This window comes from Tauraco erythrolophus, chromosome 5, assembly GCF_009769465.1.
Source record: "Tauraco erythrolophus isolate bTauEry1 chromosome 5, bTauEry1.pri, whole genome shotgun sequence".
Taxonomy (NCBI): Eukaryota; Metazoa; Chordata; class Aves; order Musophagiformes; family Musophagidae; genus Tauraco; species Tauraco erythrolophus.
Window position 1 is genome coordinate 58446787 of NC_141469.1, and position 21341 is coordinate 58468127.

Sequence of the window (21341 nt, forward strand, 5' to 3'; positions counted from 1 at the left end):
TGCAGAGTCCTTCACTTGGGGTATAAAAACCCCAAGCATCGCTATAGGCTCGGGGAGGAGTGGCTGGAGAGCTGCCTGGCGGAAAAGGACCTGGGGGTGTTGGTTGACTACCGGCTTGATATGAGCCAGCAGTGTGCCCAGGTGGCCAAAAAGGCCAATGGGATACTGGCGTGTATCAAGAATAGTGTGACCAGCAGGAGCAGGGAGGTGATCCTGCCCCTGTACTCGGCACTGGTGAGGCCGCACCTGGAATATTGTGTCCAGTTTTGGGCCCCTCGCTTTAAGAGAGATATTGAGCTCCTGGAGCGAGTCCAAAGAAGGGCGACTAAACTCATCAAGGGGCTGGAAAATAAAACTTATGAGGAGCGGCTGAGGGAGTTGGGGCTGTTTAGCCTGGAGAAGAGGAGGCTGAGGGGAGACCTGATTACGGCCTATAAATACTTGAGAAAATATGGTGGGGAGTTAGGGGAAGGGCTCTTTACATTAGTGATGGGAGATAGAACAAGAGGAAATGGGCATAAGCTTAGTCAGGGGAGATTCAGGTTGGATGTTAGGAAGTATTTCTTCTCTGAAAGGGTTGTCAGCCACTGGAATAGGCTGCCCAGGGAAGTGGTTGAGTCCCCATCCCTGGATGTGTTTAAGAATAGGGTGGATGAGCTACTTGAGGATATGGTTTAATGGGGATTAGGGATGGTTGGACTCGATGATCTCTAAGGTCTTTTCCAACCTAGAAATCTATGAATCTATGAAACAGTAAACAACCATTTGATTCCAATTTCATTAACTGCAGCATTCTGATTCAATTTCTCTTTACATTTAACAAAACGGAAAAAAGCTCACCTCACCAGAATTGTCAGTCTGAGACCCTGTGTCCAGAGTTTGTCTAGAAAAACACAGCTGGGAGTTTACAGAGCTGGAACTCAAGTCTGGTTCAGATGTCTCAATAGTCTGGGCAAGATTGAACTTCTCTCTCAGCTTTGCAAGACTCTGTCCAGGAAACATAGGAGCTTGTGATGTTAAAGTTTCTTTGTACTTTACTGTATTTATACTGGTTTATCTCCAAAAGATGTTTACATAAAAGACTGCAATATAAAAACTCTGGTTTACTGCATATTAAGTAAATTATCCTTTTAACCAAGCAGTTTGTAGATGACACTTAGAGTGACCAACACTTGTGACAATATAAAAACTAATCATGATTTTGTCACTTCTTTATTTTTTTCTAACTCGTCAACCAATTAAAAACTTGGCTGATTTAAAAAAAAACACAACAAAACACCACCAACCTGCTTTCAGAAAAAGGAAATAGGACAATTGAGATTTGGAAAACTTTCACTGAGTTAGAAAATGGCCATGCATCTCAAAAACACATCTCTCAATTTTGCTCACTATTTTAAACTGTGGCTTAGAGGTAACATCTGCATTGTACCTTACATAAAAGTTCAGAAATCTATATTCTCTGCCTGACATGTAGTGGCTTCTTGAATTAGGAAAGTCCAGACTTCAGCTTCTGCATTTGAAATCTGATTTTAATACTAGTTTGGCTCAAACACGAAGTATTTATAATCAGAAAAGTTACTCATGTTAAACAAAATCCACACCAAATTTACATCAACCATTCAAAATACCTTCATTAAATCTTGTTTTTCTCTTTCCCCTGAACTTATTGCCTTTCTGATGGACTTTAGTTCACTCAGGATGGCTTTGGCCTCACATAGTTCATACCCGCTCTGGCCTCCAGACATTTTTTGGTCAATTCTGTGGAAAGAGAGAATATTAATACTGGATACAGAAAATAATACTAACATCTCTTCTGTTCTGCTTCAGGCAGAAGCACAGTTAGAGAACAGAAAAGGAGATAAGAGACACCATTTCCTGTAACAGACATGCAAAGAGGAAAAAGGGCATTGATGTTGCCATTAAAACTCTTACTACTTAATCCTTGGCGAAAATGTCAAACTAACACATACGCAGTGCCCAGTGGATGGGGTTTGCTGACATCAGGAAATTTATGGAAAAGTACTTCTGTTGGCTTTAAAACCACCTCAGCTAAACTACTGGGGCCTTACCAAAGGCAGAGACTCCACAAGCAATTCTAGTTGATCCAGTTATCGAGAGATAAGGGGCACAGAGCACTAAAGATTCCTCCACACGATACCAGGAGTATAGCAGTATTTCTGACAACACTGTCAAAATTCCCATCCCCACTGTAACTCTCTGCAGCATAGAAGCATCTTTTGAGCACATCTTTCATACTATTAACTGTTTGTGATCCTTACAGAATCAGAATTCACTGTTAGTAGCACTCCTCTACCCAGACACACATCATGACATGGGCAGACCGGCAAGCTGCCTAGTAATAATCAGCCTTGCAAAGAAGAAATGTAGCCAGCTCCATTCTTGCCTCAGCTTCCCCCTCGTTCACCGTAATCCTAGGCATTAACAGCCTAGAACAGCTGTTCTGCTCAGTCAGTCACCAGGCTCTCTTTCTTTGCAAAATCTCTGGATAATTAATACCATATGTCATACATTGGACAATTTATTAAATTCCTGGACTATCAACGGTTTTAAAAACTGTAGCTAAAAAAACAGAACAAAAAAGCCCTCAAATTTAGAGATAAAAAGATATCTCATTATAGTATTTCCTTATTTAATTCAAGAAGTACAGTTTGTAAACACACTTCTCCGACCTCTAGTTTCACTGAATATTTCATAGCATCATAGAAATGACTGCAGCTGTGCTTCACAAAATTAAAACCAGCCATCTTCACAAAAGTCAAGCATCTAGTAGAGAATACATTCTTCTATAATGTAATTGGTTTTCTGTTTTTATCATCATCCATCATCTTTCCTAGAAGACATTAAATTTGTGAGTGAGGAATGAACAAACATTTTAATGATCAGAAGTGATCTCAAGCAATCCCTGCAGTATTCTGTTTTACTTCCAGTTTTGTGCACAAAGATATCAAGGTTCTACAGTTGTCTTCAAAGCTGTGAGTATCTGTTTTCCTTTCTCTGTGTTTCAGTTTTTGAGCAAACTAGAACTGCATTTGTGTAAGAATATTACCTGTGTGATTGAGCACTCAGATTCCTATTCAAGGATATATTTATTTTGGCTTGAAAGTTCCTCAAACGCTTTCATAGGTAGGCACTTATTTACTGTCTGACAACACTCAATATTTGGTAACTTACCCGGCTGCTAAGGTCAAATAGATACAGGATATGTCAACAATTGGTATCATGAATGAACAGTTGGGTAATACACCACATGCTGCCTAGTAATATGATGTGCCACACTCAAATCACAACTGCTCTTATTCTGTGTACAATTAAAATGGACAAGAAGGATCTCTGACATATAAGATATTCCATCGTTCTGTTTTAAATTAATGAGATTAGTGCTGTTTGAAAGTGGCTGACTGAATTTTAGAAACAAACGTTCATTGTGTTTCTGTGGAATGCTGTTGACAGTTTCTAAACATGCTTTGGATTCCTATCAAAATGGCTTGTGAGCAAGTTGCTTTAAAACAATACTTCATTGTTGAATTAATATAATAAAACCAGCACGATTGGCTAACCTTTAATCCTGGGACAGCAGCATGAGATTTTATTACCTTAAGCTTTAGGATCAATATGTCTTTTTTCTTCCACATTTTGCTTCAAATGAAATCTGATTTATGGCTAAATAAATTCAATCAACTATCCTTTTCTCCCTTCACACCTTGCTAGTCTTTACACATTTAAATAACAAACAAATCTTACATTTCTATTTTAGTCAAAATGAAGGAGGATAGAGACTTGACTGGCATCCTCCTAAGGTGCTGAAGGGGTTTTCAGTTCCCAATTGACTTCAAACTCTTCACACCAGAGAAATATTTTGTTCATTTTGACATGTCTCTAGTTATGATTGGCCATTTCCTGGACCAGAATTTTTTTCTCCCACTTAAAAAAAAATCCTACTGTATAGAACCGATCTGTTAAAATACACAGGCAATAGCCTACAAGATATTTTGGTTAGAACTGGGAACTGAACCCAAATCTCTCAGCTCCAAACACAGATGCTCTGTCATCCTTTGCAAATCATTTCTCTGCATTTTAGTACTCTACCTGGGAGATGGAAATACACTTCCCTTCTCCCACCTTTTGTCCACCTTCCCTATATATTCTGCAAGCTCTCCAGGATAAAGATTGTTACTTATCTGACAATACTCTGCCATACATAGGAGGTCCTGAGTAAAAGAGTAGATGAAGCCAGACAATATTACATTAACGCTGCAACATTGCTTCTGCTCCTGGAACTAGTGTACTAAGAGCAACAGCTCAGCATTTTACTGTGTAAGTGTATCCTTAATGTATGAGTACATAACCACAATACGGAAAACAACTAGCATTAATAAATTTCTGTTCACATTAGTCAATAAAACACGCTTGTTAGTAAGGTTCCCTCTGCAGCAAGTTCTCTGTGGTGACAGTTCCAGTAATGCTTAATATTTTAAGGCCTAACTTTGTAAATCAGGAGCAGCGGAGTGTGCTCGGACTGAAAAAAATTCATTCCCTAATAATCCAACTGGTTAAATACCCAGAATGCTCACATGGTTCAGCATCAGTTCTTTGGACACCAGGCATCCCAGCAACTGGAACAAAGAAAGTCAGGTCTCTAATCCTCAAATTGTGACTCATTTCAAACCCTGCACAGTTGTGCACCATTTATACCTCCAAGAACAGCACTCTCCTCTCTCTGTTTTGAGCTCAGAGGTGGGGAAGGAGAAAAGAAAGACCTAATTACTTTTTCAAATTTTTTAAACATGACATGCAAAACAGCTGAATTCTTCCTCGAGATGCTTAACCACTGCCCTTCTTTCTGCATCTGCAACACAAGTTACCTTAGGAGAAAAAAAAAACAGGAGGGCGAACAGCTTTCTCATGTTAACACTCGCACAATAGGTCTGCCATTTCTACAGATTTTCTGTTTCCTAACTACAACAAGAGTTATTAGATTCTCATTTTTCCCCCGATAATTCTCTCACATAAGATGGATTCAATTCCACGCTAAAAAAGAAATCAGGCAGCTGAATTAAGTCAGTTTTCAGTAACTATTTTCTTTTACTCACTGTTGTAGTGTTTCAAAGCCCTGTTCCTTGTACAGCAGCTCTTGCTTCATTTGAGAGAGTTCCCTCTTCAGTTTCTTAACCTTGTGTGTTAAATCAAAGCAAGAGTTAGAAAATTCCTCTTGTTAAACGGCGTAACACATGGCTTTGAACAATTAATGTATTCTCTACATCAGATGAGACAAAAAAGAGAGAGTAAATTGCTCTGCTGACACATTAAAAACAAAAGGATCTGTTCTCTTCCTGATGTCTATGGGCAACATGCTTTAGTATTAAAGAGACACAAACAGATTAAATTACATTCCTTATTTGTATCGATACCACACTGTGTTATTAAACCTGAGAGAACTTTAACAAGTAATTTACTTCTCACTTTTTAAGCATGCATTCCAACTGTCCTACAGGGACATGCCTGTTTATTTTTAGCTCATTATATTTTCACTTTTTCATTCCAGGAAGCTCTCGAGTCATTTGCACTATAAAAGACAAAGTGGGGACTCCTTCTCTGCGCACCCCTCACCCCATGAACCATCCTTTCTTATAAAGCTTTATAGACACGGATCCCTAAATATATAATTCACATTCATTTGACTCAAAGACGACAATCACTAAACACATTTGGATCACAAATACCTGTGTCTATTCAATAGAAATGTCTTTGGTAAAACATTCCCTACTTTCCCTAAATTTGCATGCTTTATTGCTTTTTTTAATCTGAATATTACTATTTCAGACATTAGCAGATATGAGTACGTTACAAAATATTTATGAATCGAGATTGAATAAAAAACCCTTCAATCTTCAATTTCATTTTTTTATGTCATACTTGTGTACTTTAAGACAAATTAAAATTAATCCTCACCATACACACAGAGACAGAAATGCCTCCTTGAAATATGAAGTCCGAAATGTTTGTATTTATACATCTATACCTGTCTCGTTTGATCTCCACATACTAGCCAGATATTGTTAGGCTTTTTAACTTCCCAATTAGTAAGGTTAAAAAAGGAAAAGCCTGCTGGAAGTTACCTGCTGCCACCTACCACTGTGAAATTCTTGCTTGTTTTCATATAGGTCCCTCAGATATTCAACTCTTTTGAAAAATAGTTTACATTAAAATGAAGAACTTTTACCATTTTAACTGAAATTCATTTCAAAATATATCTCCAAGACTTTTTTTGTATCCAAATCCCTTTAGACTTTCTACTTGGTGTTATTCTTCAAATGAATAAAAAAAAAAAGTGAGATTCCCAACATGCCAGGTGACTAAAAGTATTGAGCGTCAGCAGCTGCTGTAGCTTTCCAAGAGACTTAAAATGCTTTGTATGTCTAAAATAACCAGTGATTTGCAGGGTCTTCATATGGGTTTGTGAATGATACTTAGGCATTGAAGTTTGTAGCTTCTGGCTAATGAATTTTCTGTAACAGAAATAAAATGCTTTCAATCTCTGTTTTCTCCAAAGCAAAACTTGTTCTCTAGATCAGGGGTTAGGTTTAGGCTTTTGGAAACTATCATCACTAGTTGCTTTACTTGACAAAAAACTTTTTATTTTGACCACACTGAATAGTTAGCATGATAAACAGGCAATGTCTCTAAGTACACATTCAGCACTTCTTAATTGTTTCTTCCCTGACTAGCACAAAATCCCTAAGAATAATCTCTCATGTGTTCTGATCAAGGTTATAGGAAATGAACAGATATCACCTCTATGTTTCAGGTAAAGTAAAATATGAAAGGAGTTCCATCTGTTCTAAGAAACACAGAATGGCTATTTTTTAATTTTTTTTTAAATCAGAAATGTGAATTTATAGTAATAGCAGAAGGCACACTTAATTTCAATTTAGAGGATCGGATCTCTCAGAAACCCTTACATTTTTACTCAAGATCATCTTCTGAGTGTCCTCTGCTGTAATTCATCATCATTTCATTATCAAGAAATGTGAGTTAGGCACATTATCCTAGAAGGACGTGACCTACATCATAATATAGACTCTGTGTTTACTGCATCACACTTGCATTAAACTGCTCTTGTGCTCCTTGTCTTCTCCTTCAAAACTTTTGTATAATTTCTACTTTTTCACAACTCTTCACTTGTTTTATCCTTTACCCTCTTTCTACTGCTTATGCACATCATCTTAAGTGACAGGCCTCTCACTTTCTCCTTCTAACTGCATCTTCAAGCAGGCTCCTGTGCTAACCCCCTTCCATTCCTAGTCCTCGAGTACTAACGGAACAACAACAAAAAAAACCTTCTTATTTTATAAAGGTGCATCCCCTACTTACTGCATATGCATAAAACATACTATGCTTTGTGTTGCTTGAATTATCTTACTGATTACTAATTAAGACCCCAAATGGCCCCACTCAAAGTCCACTGAGGGATCAGACCCTCCCATTTTAATCTTATGAGAAAAATCTTTCTTCTCCTGCTTATTTCATTTAACAGTTGTCTGATTTCTGCCGTATTTTCTCCAAGACCTATTGTGCAATAGGCAATTAATGTATTCAAAGGGCTCCACATGCATGTATTAAGCACAGCTAACAAGGAAAAGGCCAAAGGCCAATTCAGAACTTCCTCAAATGCTGAGTTTCCCCCTCCAGCCATGATTAACCTGATGATACCAGTATGCCTCAGCCAGTGTGAGAGAGAAAGAAACAGGTTTAGTACATCTGACCTAATAGCTCACTAAACAATGTGCGAATTCTACCTAGCTGGCTAGCAGCTCACTAATGACTAACTTTGCTTCCCATTAAGTCCACGCATGCATATACTGTAAAATGCCAAAAGATGGCATATTAGCAAGCATACTCAAACATTCGAATAAGGGTAAACTATGATAACAGTCATACCTCTCTTGCCATCTTCCATGAAAACCACTTTCCAGCCCTAGCATCACAGGGCTCCACTTTTTCTTATCTCAATGATTTTCATATCCAGTGGCTTTGGATGACAACACACCTTATGCTGATACAGATATTCTTGGAGTGCACCCTTCTAAACTCTGCAGACAAGATTCAGGTCACCTATTTTAGGCATGAATGCAACTTGGACTTTGCAATGCCAATAAATCAGACGTTGGTAACCAGTAGGATATTAGGCTCCTTGACTCCAAGAAACAACGAAGAGAGGAAAGCACTTCCAAAAAATGAATTACTGTGATTAACACATCTGCCTCTCTTCTCAGTGAACAGATAAATTGTAGATCTGTAGCCAAGAGGTGATTCAGTGTTTCTGCATCTTGAGCCGGGAGGTGATCAGAGCTAAATAATGGGAAAAACTGAGCACAAGACCATGTTTGAATTTTCCCCTCTTTGACTTGTAAGTGACTCTATTTAAATTTTATCAGGTGTTTTGCTCTTCAACAACACCATTAATTTTCCAAATATACTAGTGATCCCCTTGCCAAAGAGAACATCTGTTACTGCTCCGATCATTTTAAGAAGAAGCTCTCACCTTGTCTTTTCATTCTTGTTCCTGATAAGGTCCTTACTGCTCTTGATTCTCCCTACTAAACTCACAAATTTTTTCCTCCCACCTCCTCCAGTGTTGAAATAAGTTCTCTCACTAACCACCTTCCTTTCTCCTTAAAAGGTAAAGGACTACAAATCGAGATTGGTAAGGACGAACAGGTGTACATGCAGTCAGGAGGGCAACATCCCAATGCCAGTTTTACAGTGTGTTCCATCCCTGATTTATACTGGGTTTTAAAATGTTAATTAGCTATTCCACGGTTCCTTTTAAACATTAATTGTTTAGACTCTGAATCATAACTCTTATTGCAGGTGAAGGAGGACACTACTCTCAGAGGCTTCTATGAGTGCTGCTCTATGTGGAAACCAGGAGAGGGCAATGGAAGAGCTGAGAAACTGCTGGCGCTGTTTCTGCTCCCTCAGAGTCTGTATTCCGGCCCTCATCGAAGGGCTGTGCTGAGAGGTGCTGCCTTTTTAACCTGCATGGTTGGATCTGATTTTTTTTCATTACTAATTGCAGAAAGCCCAGGCTATTCCATAGAGCATGTGCCACAGCTTACATAAATTAACTCTCTGTAGAGATTTTAAATGTCTCCAACACTGTCTCCTCCTCGTTCAAGATTAATTCAGTACAGACTAACTTGTGAATGAAAGTATTTACATGGAGTCTGTTAGTAACCATACTGAACAGAGCTCACCAAATAATGGATTTTTGTTTGCTAGCAATTTCAAAACATGAACAGAAATGATCACTCTCGATAGAACTGTTCCATTTTGACAAAACAGAGCAAAGTTTCATGCCATTATTGAAAAGTGTTTTTTAAAACAACAAAAATTTGTGTGGCAGTTCATGTAGCTAACGGTGCATTTCTCACAGAAGATTGTGTAAAAAGTTATCTAGCTGCAGCTCACCTTTTGGCCTACTACTTTTCTATTTTCACCTAAAGTCTTTTACTCTTTCTTTTAAAAACAAAAGCATACAAGGGAAAAGAGTTACCAGATTTGTTTAAATCCACATCTAATTAGAATATCTGTCAAAGTTTCCACAAAATGTATTATCTCAAAGTAACAGACACAGCTTTAAAAATTCATTAAAAACCTCCAAATGATATTTAATGAGAATATTAGGAGGTTGCAGTATGAGGGTACAAGATATCTCTGCTAGTTCAAGCTTTGCATTCTATAGTAGTAAACTTTGCACACAGAATAGAAATGAATACGAGTTAAGCACTCTCACCCTTAATCTTGTAGTGGAGATTTCAGCCTTCAGAATGTCAGGGTCATACTTTGTGCTTGATGAGGAGCCTGAGAATACTTTTTTAAAAAGACAAAAAAGAATATTTAAGTACTTTTAAATCATTAATTAGTCCCTTCCTCGATGAATCCACATTGATCTACAACTACAAAGTGCAGAAAAACATACAATCATGGAATGGTTAGGGTTGGAAGCGACCTCAAAGATCATTTAGTTCCAACTCCCCTGCCATGTAGGAACACCCTCCACTACACCAGGTTGCTCAACACCTCATCCAACCTGGCCTTGAACATGCAATGCTTTAAAAAAAAAAAAACAAATAAAAATCCTTTTATAGAGTAGTCAGCATTGCAGGGTGGCAATAATTAATGAATAATCAAAATATCACCCTTTTTCCCCCTACCACTATTTGGTATCTCTCCTCCTTTGCCTATCCCAGGATCCTACAGTAGCATGTAATTTTTCCTGGCTTTCTATCCCTTGCTTTCTGTTCCCGTTCTTCTAGCTAAGCCATTTTGCCATCACCTCTTCCTGGCAGTTGTAATTTCTAGGGAGATTTCTGGAAAGCAGAACAAGACTTATTCAGAAGCCCCATAGGTCCACCACTCAGTCTTCCCCAGCTGTACATGTTACTTTTACCACACCATCTACTGCTAAGAGACATCTGGCCAGCAACAAGCCTCTGTCAGCACTTTACTGCATGCCAACTCTTTGCCCGACATTGTAACATGTATCTCTACTTCACCCCAATCACTGCACACAGGCTATGAGATTATTGTATGCTGTTCTTATAAAGCAGCAACAAATTCCCTTCTTGGCCGATTGCAGACACCTGTCAACACCGTAGGGTCATTTCAGTATGCAGCCATGAAGTGCAAGAGATCCTATTTACTTTGAACTTCGATTTGGCAGAATTTTGTTCTGGGAAACTGCACGACAAAATAGATTTCGGAGCCAACTGCTCTAAACCATGGCTCAAAGGAGTTCAATTGTATCAGAGAGAAGAGGTTCTCCCCAGCAGAATATCTTTATATAAAAAAAAAAAAAAAAAAAGAGTAGGGATGCTATCTCTAAAGCCAGAGTACAAGGTGTTCAGAGAAACCCTTGAAAACTCATCCTGAAGAGAAACAGGATCCCCTGCAAGGCACAGATCAAAGAAGTTACATTGTATTCTCTACTGTACTTACAGCTTGTACGAGAGCTTGATTTTTCTTTGTAGGCATCATTCAGCCGTACATACTCATCCAGTGCAAGTGCTAGCCTCTGTTCTTTCACCTGGTACAGTTCCTTCTGAGTACTGAGAGCATCCTGGGCTACCATAAGATAATCTTTTAACATTCTCTCTTGTTCTTGCCTCCATTGTTTCCTGGGATCTTCTATTTGTGTCGTTTCTTTTAGGACAAAAAGAAAGGATTTAAAGACACCTCTGCTGAAATACGTTGACAACCAAATTGTCTCTTTGCCTGTAATCCAGTTATAGAAGCGTAAACCATAGCTTGTCTTTGGTTACTAAGCAGATACTCAATTTTATTTAAGTTTTTCTTTGCCATGGTAGTGTGTGCAGGAAACAGTATTTAAGGGATCAATTGCAAAATTAGGATTTAGAGTACAATAGGTAAATGCTTATGCAGATCATTCCCACATCTTCAACTTTGAATTAATAAAATCCTAAAACTCAAGAAAAAAAAACCCTATTTTTTGCATCAGAGTATTCGGAAATAATTGGATCGATAAAGTCTTTCAATGACATTTTGTAATTGAATGCATTTCTGAACAAAAAAGAAAAGCAATCTTAGCTATTACATTTTTTCCCAACTCTCCCCCTCCCCACTTCATTAATTTTTACAGCCATATGTTATTCATGTTTTATAGTGGTTATCTCTCTCCTTTCTCTCTATGAAAACAGTTTTATCTTTTCCCCTGTAACTGAACTAACAGAACATTAACTCTCCAGATCATCTCACCTAACTCTATCCCCATCTCTGCCAGGCATCTGGTCCAAGATACAACTTTCTTTTACGGTCAATAGAAAGAGACCGCTGCCCTCAGAGGGCACTTCACTCCATCGAGGATAGGTGCCCAAGATACATGGGGCCAAACTGCCTTTCTGAGGTGTCTACTTCTTTCCATTGACTGCCCAGGTAATATAAACAAGTATGCTGGAACAGGCCCTTAATTCACAAAGGGCTTCAGGTCAACCATTTTAACTCCAGCAGTCACACAGAAGACAGACTTGCATAGAATGTGTAGACAAGAGGATCAGACATAATGTAGCAGTATATATTAAGAAAGTATGTGATGAGATAAATCTAATTGTAGGTTTTAAGATTTGTTCCTTTTAATGTAAACACACAAAGAGGAAGAGTTAAGGATGGACGTTCGATCTTATCATTAATATTTCCTGACTTAGTTCAGCACTTTTTGAAGCTCTACAATGAATATTCTTCCTTTAAAGTTGCACTCATGTTGTGGGTTAGGCTGCTCCAGCAACTAAACCGCCCCCCGACACAGTCGTTGACTCACCCTCCCCCAGCCCCAGGGATGAGGGAGAGAATTAAAGGATAAATGGGAAACCCGTGGGTTGAGATAAGAACAATTTAATACAGATGATTTAATACACAGGGTAGATGCTCACCACCCCCTCGTATGCGAAGCCCGTCTCGTCCCGAAGCTGCAAATCCCGGACGAACGCGAGGCCCCGAAATAGAGAGGGGCAGAGAGAGAGAGAGAGTGGGAGTACTGGGAGAGAGAGAGAGAAAGAAAGAAAGAAAGAAAGAAAAACAATAGAGCAAAAGCGCAGCAAGCGCAAAAGAGCAAAAGCGGTGAAAGAGCCAAAGCGCAAAAGCCCTTCTGTCCGGCTGACCCTCACTTTTATACTGGGCATGACGCTGCATGATACGGAATACTAATTGGCCAGTTTGGCCCTCAATCTTAAGTTCCACCACAAATCACAAGGGGAATCGTGTCCCCCTTGTCCCAACTATGCTCCCCCCTTATCCCGCCGTGTTTCTGCACTCCGGCACACTGAAAAGTCCTTGGGAGTCTCACGTCCAACCACAAACATCAGCTTGCTATCAGCATTCTTCTCAGAGCGAGCCTCTGAGTAAAACCAAAACACGGAGCTCTTCTAGCTGCTAAAAAGAAGAGCTAACTGTCCCAGCTAAAACCAGGACAACTCAGTACAAAAACATTCTCATAAGACATAGCCATGAAAAGTCTGAAATCTAAATGCAAACATGCACAATACTGAATTCTCTTTGTAAGTTACATACTCTAAATCTACATAGATCTACAGAGATAAAAAGTAACCTTCAGTACCAAAGTATTTAAGTGCAAGGTATTTACTTCAGAATTTTTCTGCAAAGAGGAAGAGGGAGGTTTATTCTCTGGGTTAGATTTCTGCTACTTTAGTTCTCTGAATTGAAAAAAATGGGAACACGTGGCTGGAGACATAGAGGAAAAAAAGAACTGCAGCAGAACCAACCTGACTGCTCTGAACTGTAGCTGAAGTGCACTCTTCAGGAGAAGGCACTTTCAACTCCACATAGGAAAACAGATTTTCTAACAGCAAAAGCTGATAAAGACAGGTTCTAGTTAATAACAACTTCCCATACTGACTAACTACCATTTTTTCAAAAGCCTTTTTGATGTTAATAAGACATAAACCAAATGACATGAGAATAAAAGGAAGCATCCCATAAAACTAATCCTGTAGAATCCTAAATGGACAATGTATATGTATACTAATGCTTTTAAAAACAAACAAATATATACACACACACCCCCCTCCCCATACTGGTGACCCCTTCCGTCATTTACAAACATGACAAGCTTTTGTATTTCTACTTGGGAAAAATGTTTCTTAGATGTACACAATTGATGCATAGAGACCACAAATCATGTAAACCCAAGCGTGGCACATAAAACATTACAGCAGAGAAGCTTTATACACAGTTGGTTTTCCAATAACCCCAAAAGGAACACTCCAAAAACCTAACTATAGCTATAGACACACACACACACACAAATTCACGTTTATGGCCACCTGCTCTTTTCCACAAAGACATCAGGCACACAAAGAAGTAAATCGATACCTTTTCTCTCCTAAACGGTCAAGACATGTCCCTATCTGTGGCCACTTATTGCAGTTGTGCTGTAACACACCTCCACATTCAGAGTCATTTACACGAGATAAGAAATGCTGGTTTCCAGAGCTGTCCTTTTTTGTGAAGCAGGATGAAGAGCATGAAGCAGGATTCTCATGGGTCAATGATCAAATAGGATAAATGCAGTTATGTTGGTTTTTTAGAAGAATGTAATGATCTGATTGTGTTTTAAGAGTGCAACCAGCAGCCACCAAATAATTTTACAAGATTGGAAGGTCTCATCTTCGAGTGCATTGTAGGTAATTGCCTTGTAGGTTTTAAGTGAGGATTGCTCAACATGCAGCCCGAAGACCAAATGCAGCCTGCAGAGTCCTAAAACGTGGCCTACAGATGCCCTGTCCTTGTGACTGCAAGAGAAGGACAAAGCTGATCAACAGCAGATTATTTTGTATTGCTGACAAATACAACCAAACATTTTCTTTTTGCTTCTCCAAGCTGCACGTGCAAAACAATATGATGATTATATGAGCTAACATCTTTTACACCGACTGTCATAAATGAGTTAAAGGCAAGCCTGTGTTTTAAAAACGGCACACTTATCTTCAGCATTCGGAGGTCTGGGTATTTCCCCATGTAAGCACCTTGACTGGTCAAACTATTCTCAGCCAATTCTATCTGCATGTATTTTATTCCAGAATGAACGCTCACTCAGGAAAATACATAACCCTGGAAAAAGCAAAGCAGTACTGGGATGACTACACCAGAATTGTTATTCAACTTTTACCAAGCAGAGAAGGCTCTGGAGTATTTTTTACTCTATGTCTTCTTAAATATTATGAAGTAGAAAACCCCCAAAAGAATATCACTTGTTTGGCAAGTTGTTCATATATATATAAAAATATAAACATGTGCCTGTGTAGCACCACCATATGCTTGCTCATCTATAATTTTCAGTTGTCTCAATTTTAATCAGTGGTAATTTAATCAATTTTAATCTTCCGCACAGAGAAGGGAAAAAAAAGACAGAACTATGGATAATATTTCTGGTACTGTAGTGCTCCATTTTGAAAAGTATGTTCATTTGAGCACATGTACCTTTCAAGAGCCAATACATTTTTTTTTAAAAAGCAGAGTTCTCCTTTCAAAAACAAATATTTATACTTCCCAGAGTAAAGCCTCACAAAGATAAGGATTTTTTTTTCCTCAGACAAGAATGTTTTAAGCACCTGCTGCTAAGGTCAAACTTGTATACCCAAGAATATTATTGGGACAGTTACATGCATGTCATTGCAGGAACAGCTTGCTGAACATTTCAAAATGAGACATGAGGCCCTTCATGCCTCAATCAAAGAGCAAGATTTAAACCACAAAGAACATCCAAACATTTTCCTACCCTTATAATTCAACAGGTGATGTAAAATAAACTTGGGAGATCTCATTCCTTTTTTAGGGCAGATAAACGTTTCCACTGGTGACTGCAACAGGATACCTTACAACCTTGTCTGCAGCAGATACAAAACACCCAACAAAGGGATGGCTAGCTAGGCAGATAAGGAGATGTTATTTCTGCTGGTCAGGTGAGGAGTTAAGTGCTGCTTATGAATGCTAGACAGAGCTGTAGGGTTATATCTGTTCTAGAAAATGCTAACTGGACTTCAATCATCAGCAGTGGAGAACCAACAAACCACCCCCCGAGCATGACCTCTCTAATACTTTCTGCATCACCAAATAGTTAAATTCAAGAGTTCATTTTCTCTACAAGGAACAGCTGAAGAAGATATACTGGCCATCGTTTTCTGTGGCATAAACTTAGATATGAACTAAAGGAACCTCCTTAAAATGGATCTTTAAACAACTAAGAGTTGTACCATCAGGCTCTGTCAAGAGGCCTGCTCAGATTTAAAAAAATCTTTATATATCAACTTCCTCTGTCCAATCACAATACAAAATAATGATCCATAGTAACAGAACAAGGAGAGTAGTGGTGCACCTAATATTCAGGTTACACATTCCTAATTTGACTTGGTTTTAGTATCATTTGGCAAAGCCACTTGCAAATCAAAATTACTCAATTCTATTAAGAGATCTTGACTTAAAACCAATTAACTTAACTTTAAACAAATTACTGCAACTGCGTAGCTAATAAATTTTTTAAAAATTATGAACAAGCAATTGATTTCTTCCTATTTTTAAAGGCCTGAATGACTACTCACGCTGGGGGGAAATGATCTGAGACAGAAAACATTTGAGGTCTCACTCGGCAAAACGGCACAAGCAGCAGGATGGCACGCTCCACCCAAGGACGTTCCTGCGCACTGAAACGATCACAGCCCCGTAACGCAGAAGAGCAAGCTGCGCTGGCTTTAATCATACTGCTGTTCATGAAATGCACTCTTCCTGGCTCGCTGCCGGCCAGGTCTGATGCACTTAAACTAAGCAAAGAATTTGGCCCAAACAATAATTCAAAATCAAAATGCCAGGACTGACTTTATGCCTTGAAAGTTTTGTTTATTCCTTTGGTCAGAACTTGTTTCAAAGACAGCAATGTTATGCACGCTCTGCGTAATTATACACAAGATATATATTATACATAAGATACAGGCAATAGTCAGGCATGCCATTTTTTTAAAAATGAGATATTTTCAGATGTTATGTTCCTGTCTGCTATCAAGAAGCTTTGCCAAATTTTTACAGTCTACTTGAACAGAAGGAAACTATTACCTTATCAGCAGTAGATCGTATTTCCTTAAAATACCTGGAATTAAAATCCCACCAAAAAAAAAAATTCCCACAGGGAAGGGAATGACTCCCTGATGCCCTGCTGCTACACATGAGAGAATTGGACATTTTACTACAGGATTAACAATATGTGGAAGCAATAGTTTTCCAACATCCCCCCTTGCCAAACAAAATAATAGCATCGATTGGCTCTAGAACAATCCACACGTAAGCTGTCCTTGCTCAGACACATTGCATTTAGGCAACATTGTTAGAGAACAAGTACTCTCAAGGAGTCCCACTAAGAAAAATGTCAGAGATGCTAGGTTGCTACTTGAGAAGGACACATACATAGCAAGAGAAGACAAAATCATGGCATTACGCTCTTCATCCTGAAGAGAGAACTCTCATCTGTTTAAACACATGCTGGCATTATTCCAGTTTGTAAATGTACCAGAACCACCATCTCAGAAGAGAGGCTATTCCAAGGAAAACTAGTTGACCTGGCTAGAAATAAGGACCAGAGACCTAAGATCTGTAGGGAGAGGAGCAAGGGGGAGTTGCATGCCACAGCTGGAGCTGCTGTGATAGCCCTCCTTTTTGGCAGTGATGGTTTCCACCACGTCATCTCAAGTCACACTCTCTAACATTACACATTCACATGTTCTCTTTTGCACAGTCTCTGGAGCTCACTCAACTCAGCACAAAGCTATCTGATGCACTAAACCCACCACCTGAACACTCAGGGGCTTCAAGAGATAACATGAAAGCAGATAGATCATGTTCTGGCAGGTTAGATGAGTTGTGCCATGTGACCAAAGGTCCAACGAGCCAGTATAAAGGAGGAAGCAGCAGCCAGCTGGGGAAGGAACTAGACATCCTTTTTCTGGCAGTGACAAGCCTACTTACAGACCTACTCATCCATTAGAATCTTAAGTTTAGATCTACTCATCAATACCATGCACCTTCCCCCTCATATACCACTTCACAGGAAAGTTTCCAGACCTGGAAACCAGGACTACAAGACAAGACAAGAGGTGGCAAAATTGCAGTGGCTGAGCCCTGAAAAGAAGATGGTTCTGACTGATGCACAAGCATGCCGCACACAACCAGCTGTGCTCTGGGCTGCACCGTGTCACAACTCACCTACATAATCTGTGTCAGGGCGGAAATTTCTCTGTCTGAAATTGTAAGTGATGAAAAAATAACTCCATTACACCTGACATCTCCAGTTATTTTGCATAATAATGGCAGGACTACTACCTCCAACCAAACAGAACCCCACCTTCAAAAGAGTAACACTGGCCTCAAGACCTCAAACCCAACAGCTGACTCCATTCAGGATCTCTCATCACTGGTGCTTCTCCTGAACCCTAGTAGTGGCTGAATGAAGCACACAAGCTAAATCCAGATTACTTTTTGAACAGTCCCCAATGCCTTTGCTGTGATAGGATTACATCCTACTCCACAGAGGTTTGAGAAGGCGAGGATACCTGGAAAGCAGTCTATGGCATGCTGAGTACAAGCCCCTGGGAAAGAGCTGCAGGCAAGCCAAACTGGGGCAGTCACAGCAAAGGAGAATCAAAATTTCAATGGTATCTTGCACAAAAATATCTCAAGATGGCACAAACAATATCAACAACCCTTTGATATATAACATCAGAAGAGGAAAAATGGTGTCTGACACCAACCATCACAGGATAATACAAGCTACCTTAGTGGTGGGTAGTAAAAGCAATTTTCATCAACAACATTACATAATCACTATGGATAATATATTTACTCTACAAGTAAACTCCGCTTTTGTTGATAAACAAACTGGCTTTTGAATCTCCATTACTTTTGCCTGCAATCAGATCAAAATGCACTCAGAAAAAAAAAAAGAGTGCAAATATTACTTCATTGTACTTCAACTGGCATAACAAATATTGCAGGCAACTGAGATGCAAGTCTTAGTGAACAGCAAAGGAGCAAATGTACTAGCCCTAGTTTCAGGGAGAATAACCAAGTGTAACCAGACTGGCTTAAGGAATTTACTTTATCGTGTACACACCAGAGGCTTTCTGAATGCCCTTTTCTTTTTTTCTTATTCCTTTTTCCCCTTACTTTTAAAAATACTTACAATTCAAACTCAAACAACAAGAAAAGCAATCCATAATCAAAAATCTGAGTAAGAATTCACAAACAAATATTACATAATTTCACACGGATATATTTGTTCAATAGGTACATAAAAATAAAGAATAGCATATTACAGAGAGCAGTTTCAGTAGGACTGTGCAGCCCAACAAGATGGCATATACAGTGTCTTAAAAATGATCTAACACATTGCTCAGAGAAAATCACATTCTACCACATAATAAGATGGAATACGGGTTCTAAAGAGAGACATGGAGGAAAATTAGGTTATTCAGAGTATGCTCTGAACTGAGCTCTCTACAGTTTGTTTACTGCCATAGAATTTGCACACAAAAAATGCCTCCTCTCTTCCAGACACTTTCTTCACTTTTCCATAAAATAATTCTGTGCTTGGATTTGAGTCATGAGAGAAAAAGAAAACATTTTCCAGCTATACGGTGCAAGCACGAGCAGATTTCCAAGAAATATTTATTCAGAGATTTTTACTATGAAATATTGAACATGGTATCCTTATGGCATATTAGTTTCCTTTAGATCTTGGGTAGCATATGCTTATATCTCTCACTCAAACGCAGTAGAAACTTTGACCATTTTGCTCTACATTATCCAGTAAGTAGGTGACGTTCTACTGCTATGGCTATCAGTGCTAAGACATAAGAAAAAACATGCAAGTATGACCTTTACATAAAAGTCAGCAGCTAAAGTCATCTTTAATCCACAGCCTTCATTGCTTGAGCTCTCCTTCTCTAGCCAGCACGCACCGGACTACTCTAATCCCTTCCTATAGCCAAGGTACAGAGAATATACCTATAAATAAGATTCAAGAGAAGATATACTGCGCATAGGTTTTCACCATGTGTTTGCTGACAGTAAAGAGTCTTCACAATTGTTTCCCAAATGCTTGCATGTCACCATTTGCTTAGAAGATGGTGATGCCTGTGGGAACAAACCACATATTTGGAGGGCCAGAAAGACATCCGAGGGCTGCAGCACCTCTCCTATGAAGGCAGGCTGAGAGAGTTGGGCCTGTTCAGCCTGGAGAAGAGAAGGCTGCAGGGAGACCTTCTGGAGCTTTCCAGTACTTCAAGGGGACCTACAAGAAAGCTGGAGAGAGACTTTTTACAAGGGCATGTAGTGATAGGACATGGGGCAATGGCTTTAAACTGAAAGAGGGTAGATTTAGATTAAATCTAAGCAAGAAATTCTTTCCTCTCAGGGTGGTGAAGCACTGGAACAGGTTGCACAGAGAAGCTGTGGATGTCTCATTCTTGGAAGTGTTCAAGGCCAGGTTTGATCAGGCTTTAGGCAATTTGATCTAGTGGAAGGTGTCCCTGCCCATGGCAGGGGGGTTGGAAATAGATGACCATTAAGGTCCCTTCCAACCCAAACCAGTCTACGATTCTATGATTCTGTAAACCAGTTGCATAGGCATAAACTGGCATGAAAGCCTTTAAGATTACAACAAGAAATAGAATAGCCGTAATTAAAATACTGTGTTTTAAGTGTCAAACAGTGTAGGTAAACAGCCAGGCTTTGAAATTTTAAGGAAAGAAGGAAACCAAGTGGGGAAATAGGGACCTGCAATGAATTCTGTTATCGAGCTAAGCAGATACAAATCCTTCTACCTGTCTCCTGATGTTTTAGCATCATTCTAACTCAATTTTCTTTTTCTCTGTGGATGAAACAGTGGTAGAAAGCAGCCTCTGGAAAAGGTGTGTTCATGCTTCCAAAGTGGACAATTAAAACTAAGCAGGGAGGAGCTGCAAAAGGAGAGAAGGTAGATGTCCAACTCCATTTTGAAGAAAAGTGCTGGAGGTCGAGGACAGGGAGAAAAATCATTGTATTGAATATGAAGTACAGAGTGGCAAAAAAAGTGATGTGATGGTCTGAAATATTGCTGGGCTAGGAGTAGCTATTCCTTCCCATCCTTATCTTTTTAATACTGTCAGTCAGTTCCTTTCTGTTACCTTTGCCACTAAACATTACTAACAGCAGAGTATGTGTTACAGGTTAATTAGATCAATGCAACAAAGAAAACCATCACTTGCCTGGTTATTCCTGAGTCTGAAAATAACAACTGGAAGTGAAGGGGATAAGTTATTTAGGAATACTTAGGGTGCTGAAGGCAGGGCAGAACTTGTCCCAGCCCAGGATTCCCTCAGACTATTCATGTCAAGTCAGAAAGGTAAGTTTCCCTTTCTTGCTCCCATTATGTCTGCAGCTGTTCATCTACACACATCCCATGCAATGATCCAGATCAGAAAATCCAAGTGGCAAGGGGAAGGAAGAGGAGGTGGGGAACAGCAGCTCACAGACCTCAGGACACAGAGTGCTTCCCCGTTGTCCATGTTTACCACACATCCTCACACTGACACAACGTGGGGGCAGGAACCAGAGCAAGCAATGACTGCTTCTTCAGCTGGCAGCACCACCCAAGAAGTGCACCTGGAAATCACTGTCCCAGAGTCAAAACTGTTGTCTGGTGAGCCTGTACAGGGCATGGAACACACGAAAGTTCAAGGGTGACATTTCAAAATACCTTT

General features: G+C 39.4%; 1 protein-coding gene across 2 annotated transcripts in view; it reads right to left on the reverse strand.

Annotated features, from left to right (window-relative positions):
- The window catches only part of WWC2 (WW and C2 domain containing 2), a 115172-nt gene that overhangs the window by 44298 nt on the left and 49533 nt on the right, over positions 1-21341 (reverse strand). For both annotated transcript variants that reach the window (XM_086611650.1, XM_086611649.1), the window contains exons 3-7: positions 11023-11226; positions 9818-9894; positions 5112-5191; positions 1629-1758; positions 841-987 (exon numbers count right to left, since the gene is read on the reverse strand). In XM_086611650.1, coding sequence (XP_086467776.1) covers positions 841-987; positions 1629-1758; positions 5112-5191; positions 9818-9894; positions 11023-11226 — 638 coding nt within the window. The remainder of the gene's footprint in view (positions 1-840; positions 988-1628; positions 1759-5111; positions 5192-9817; positions 9895-11022; positions 11227-21341) is intronic.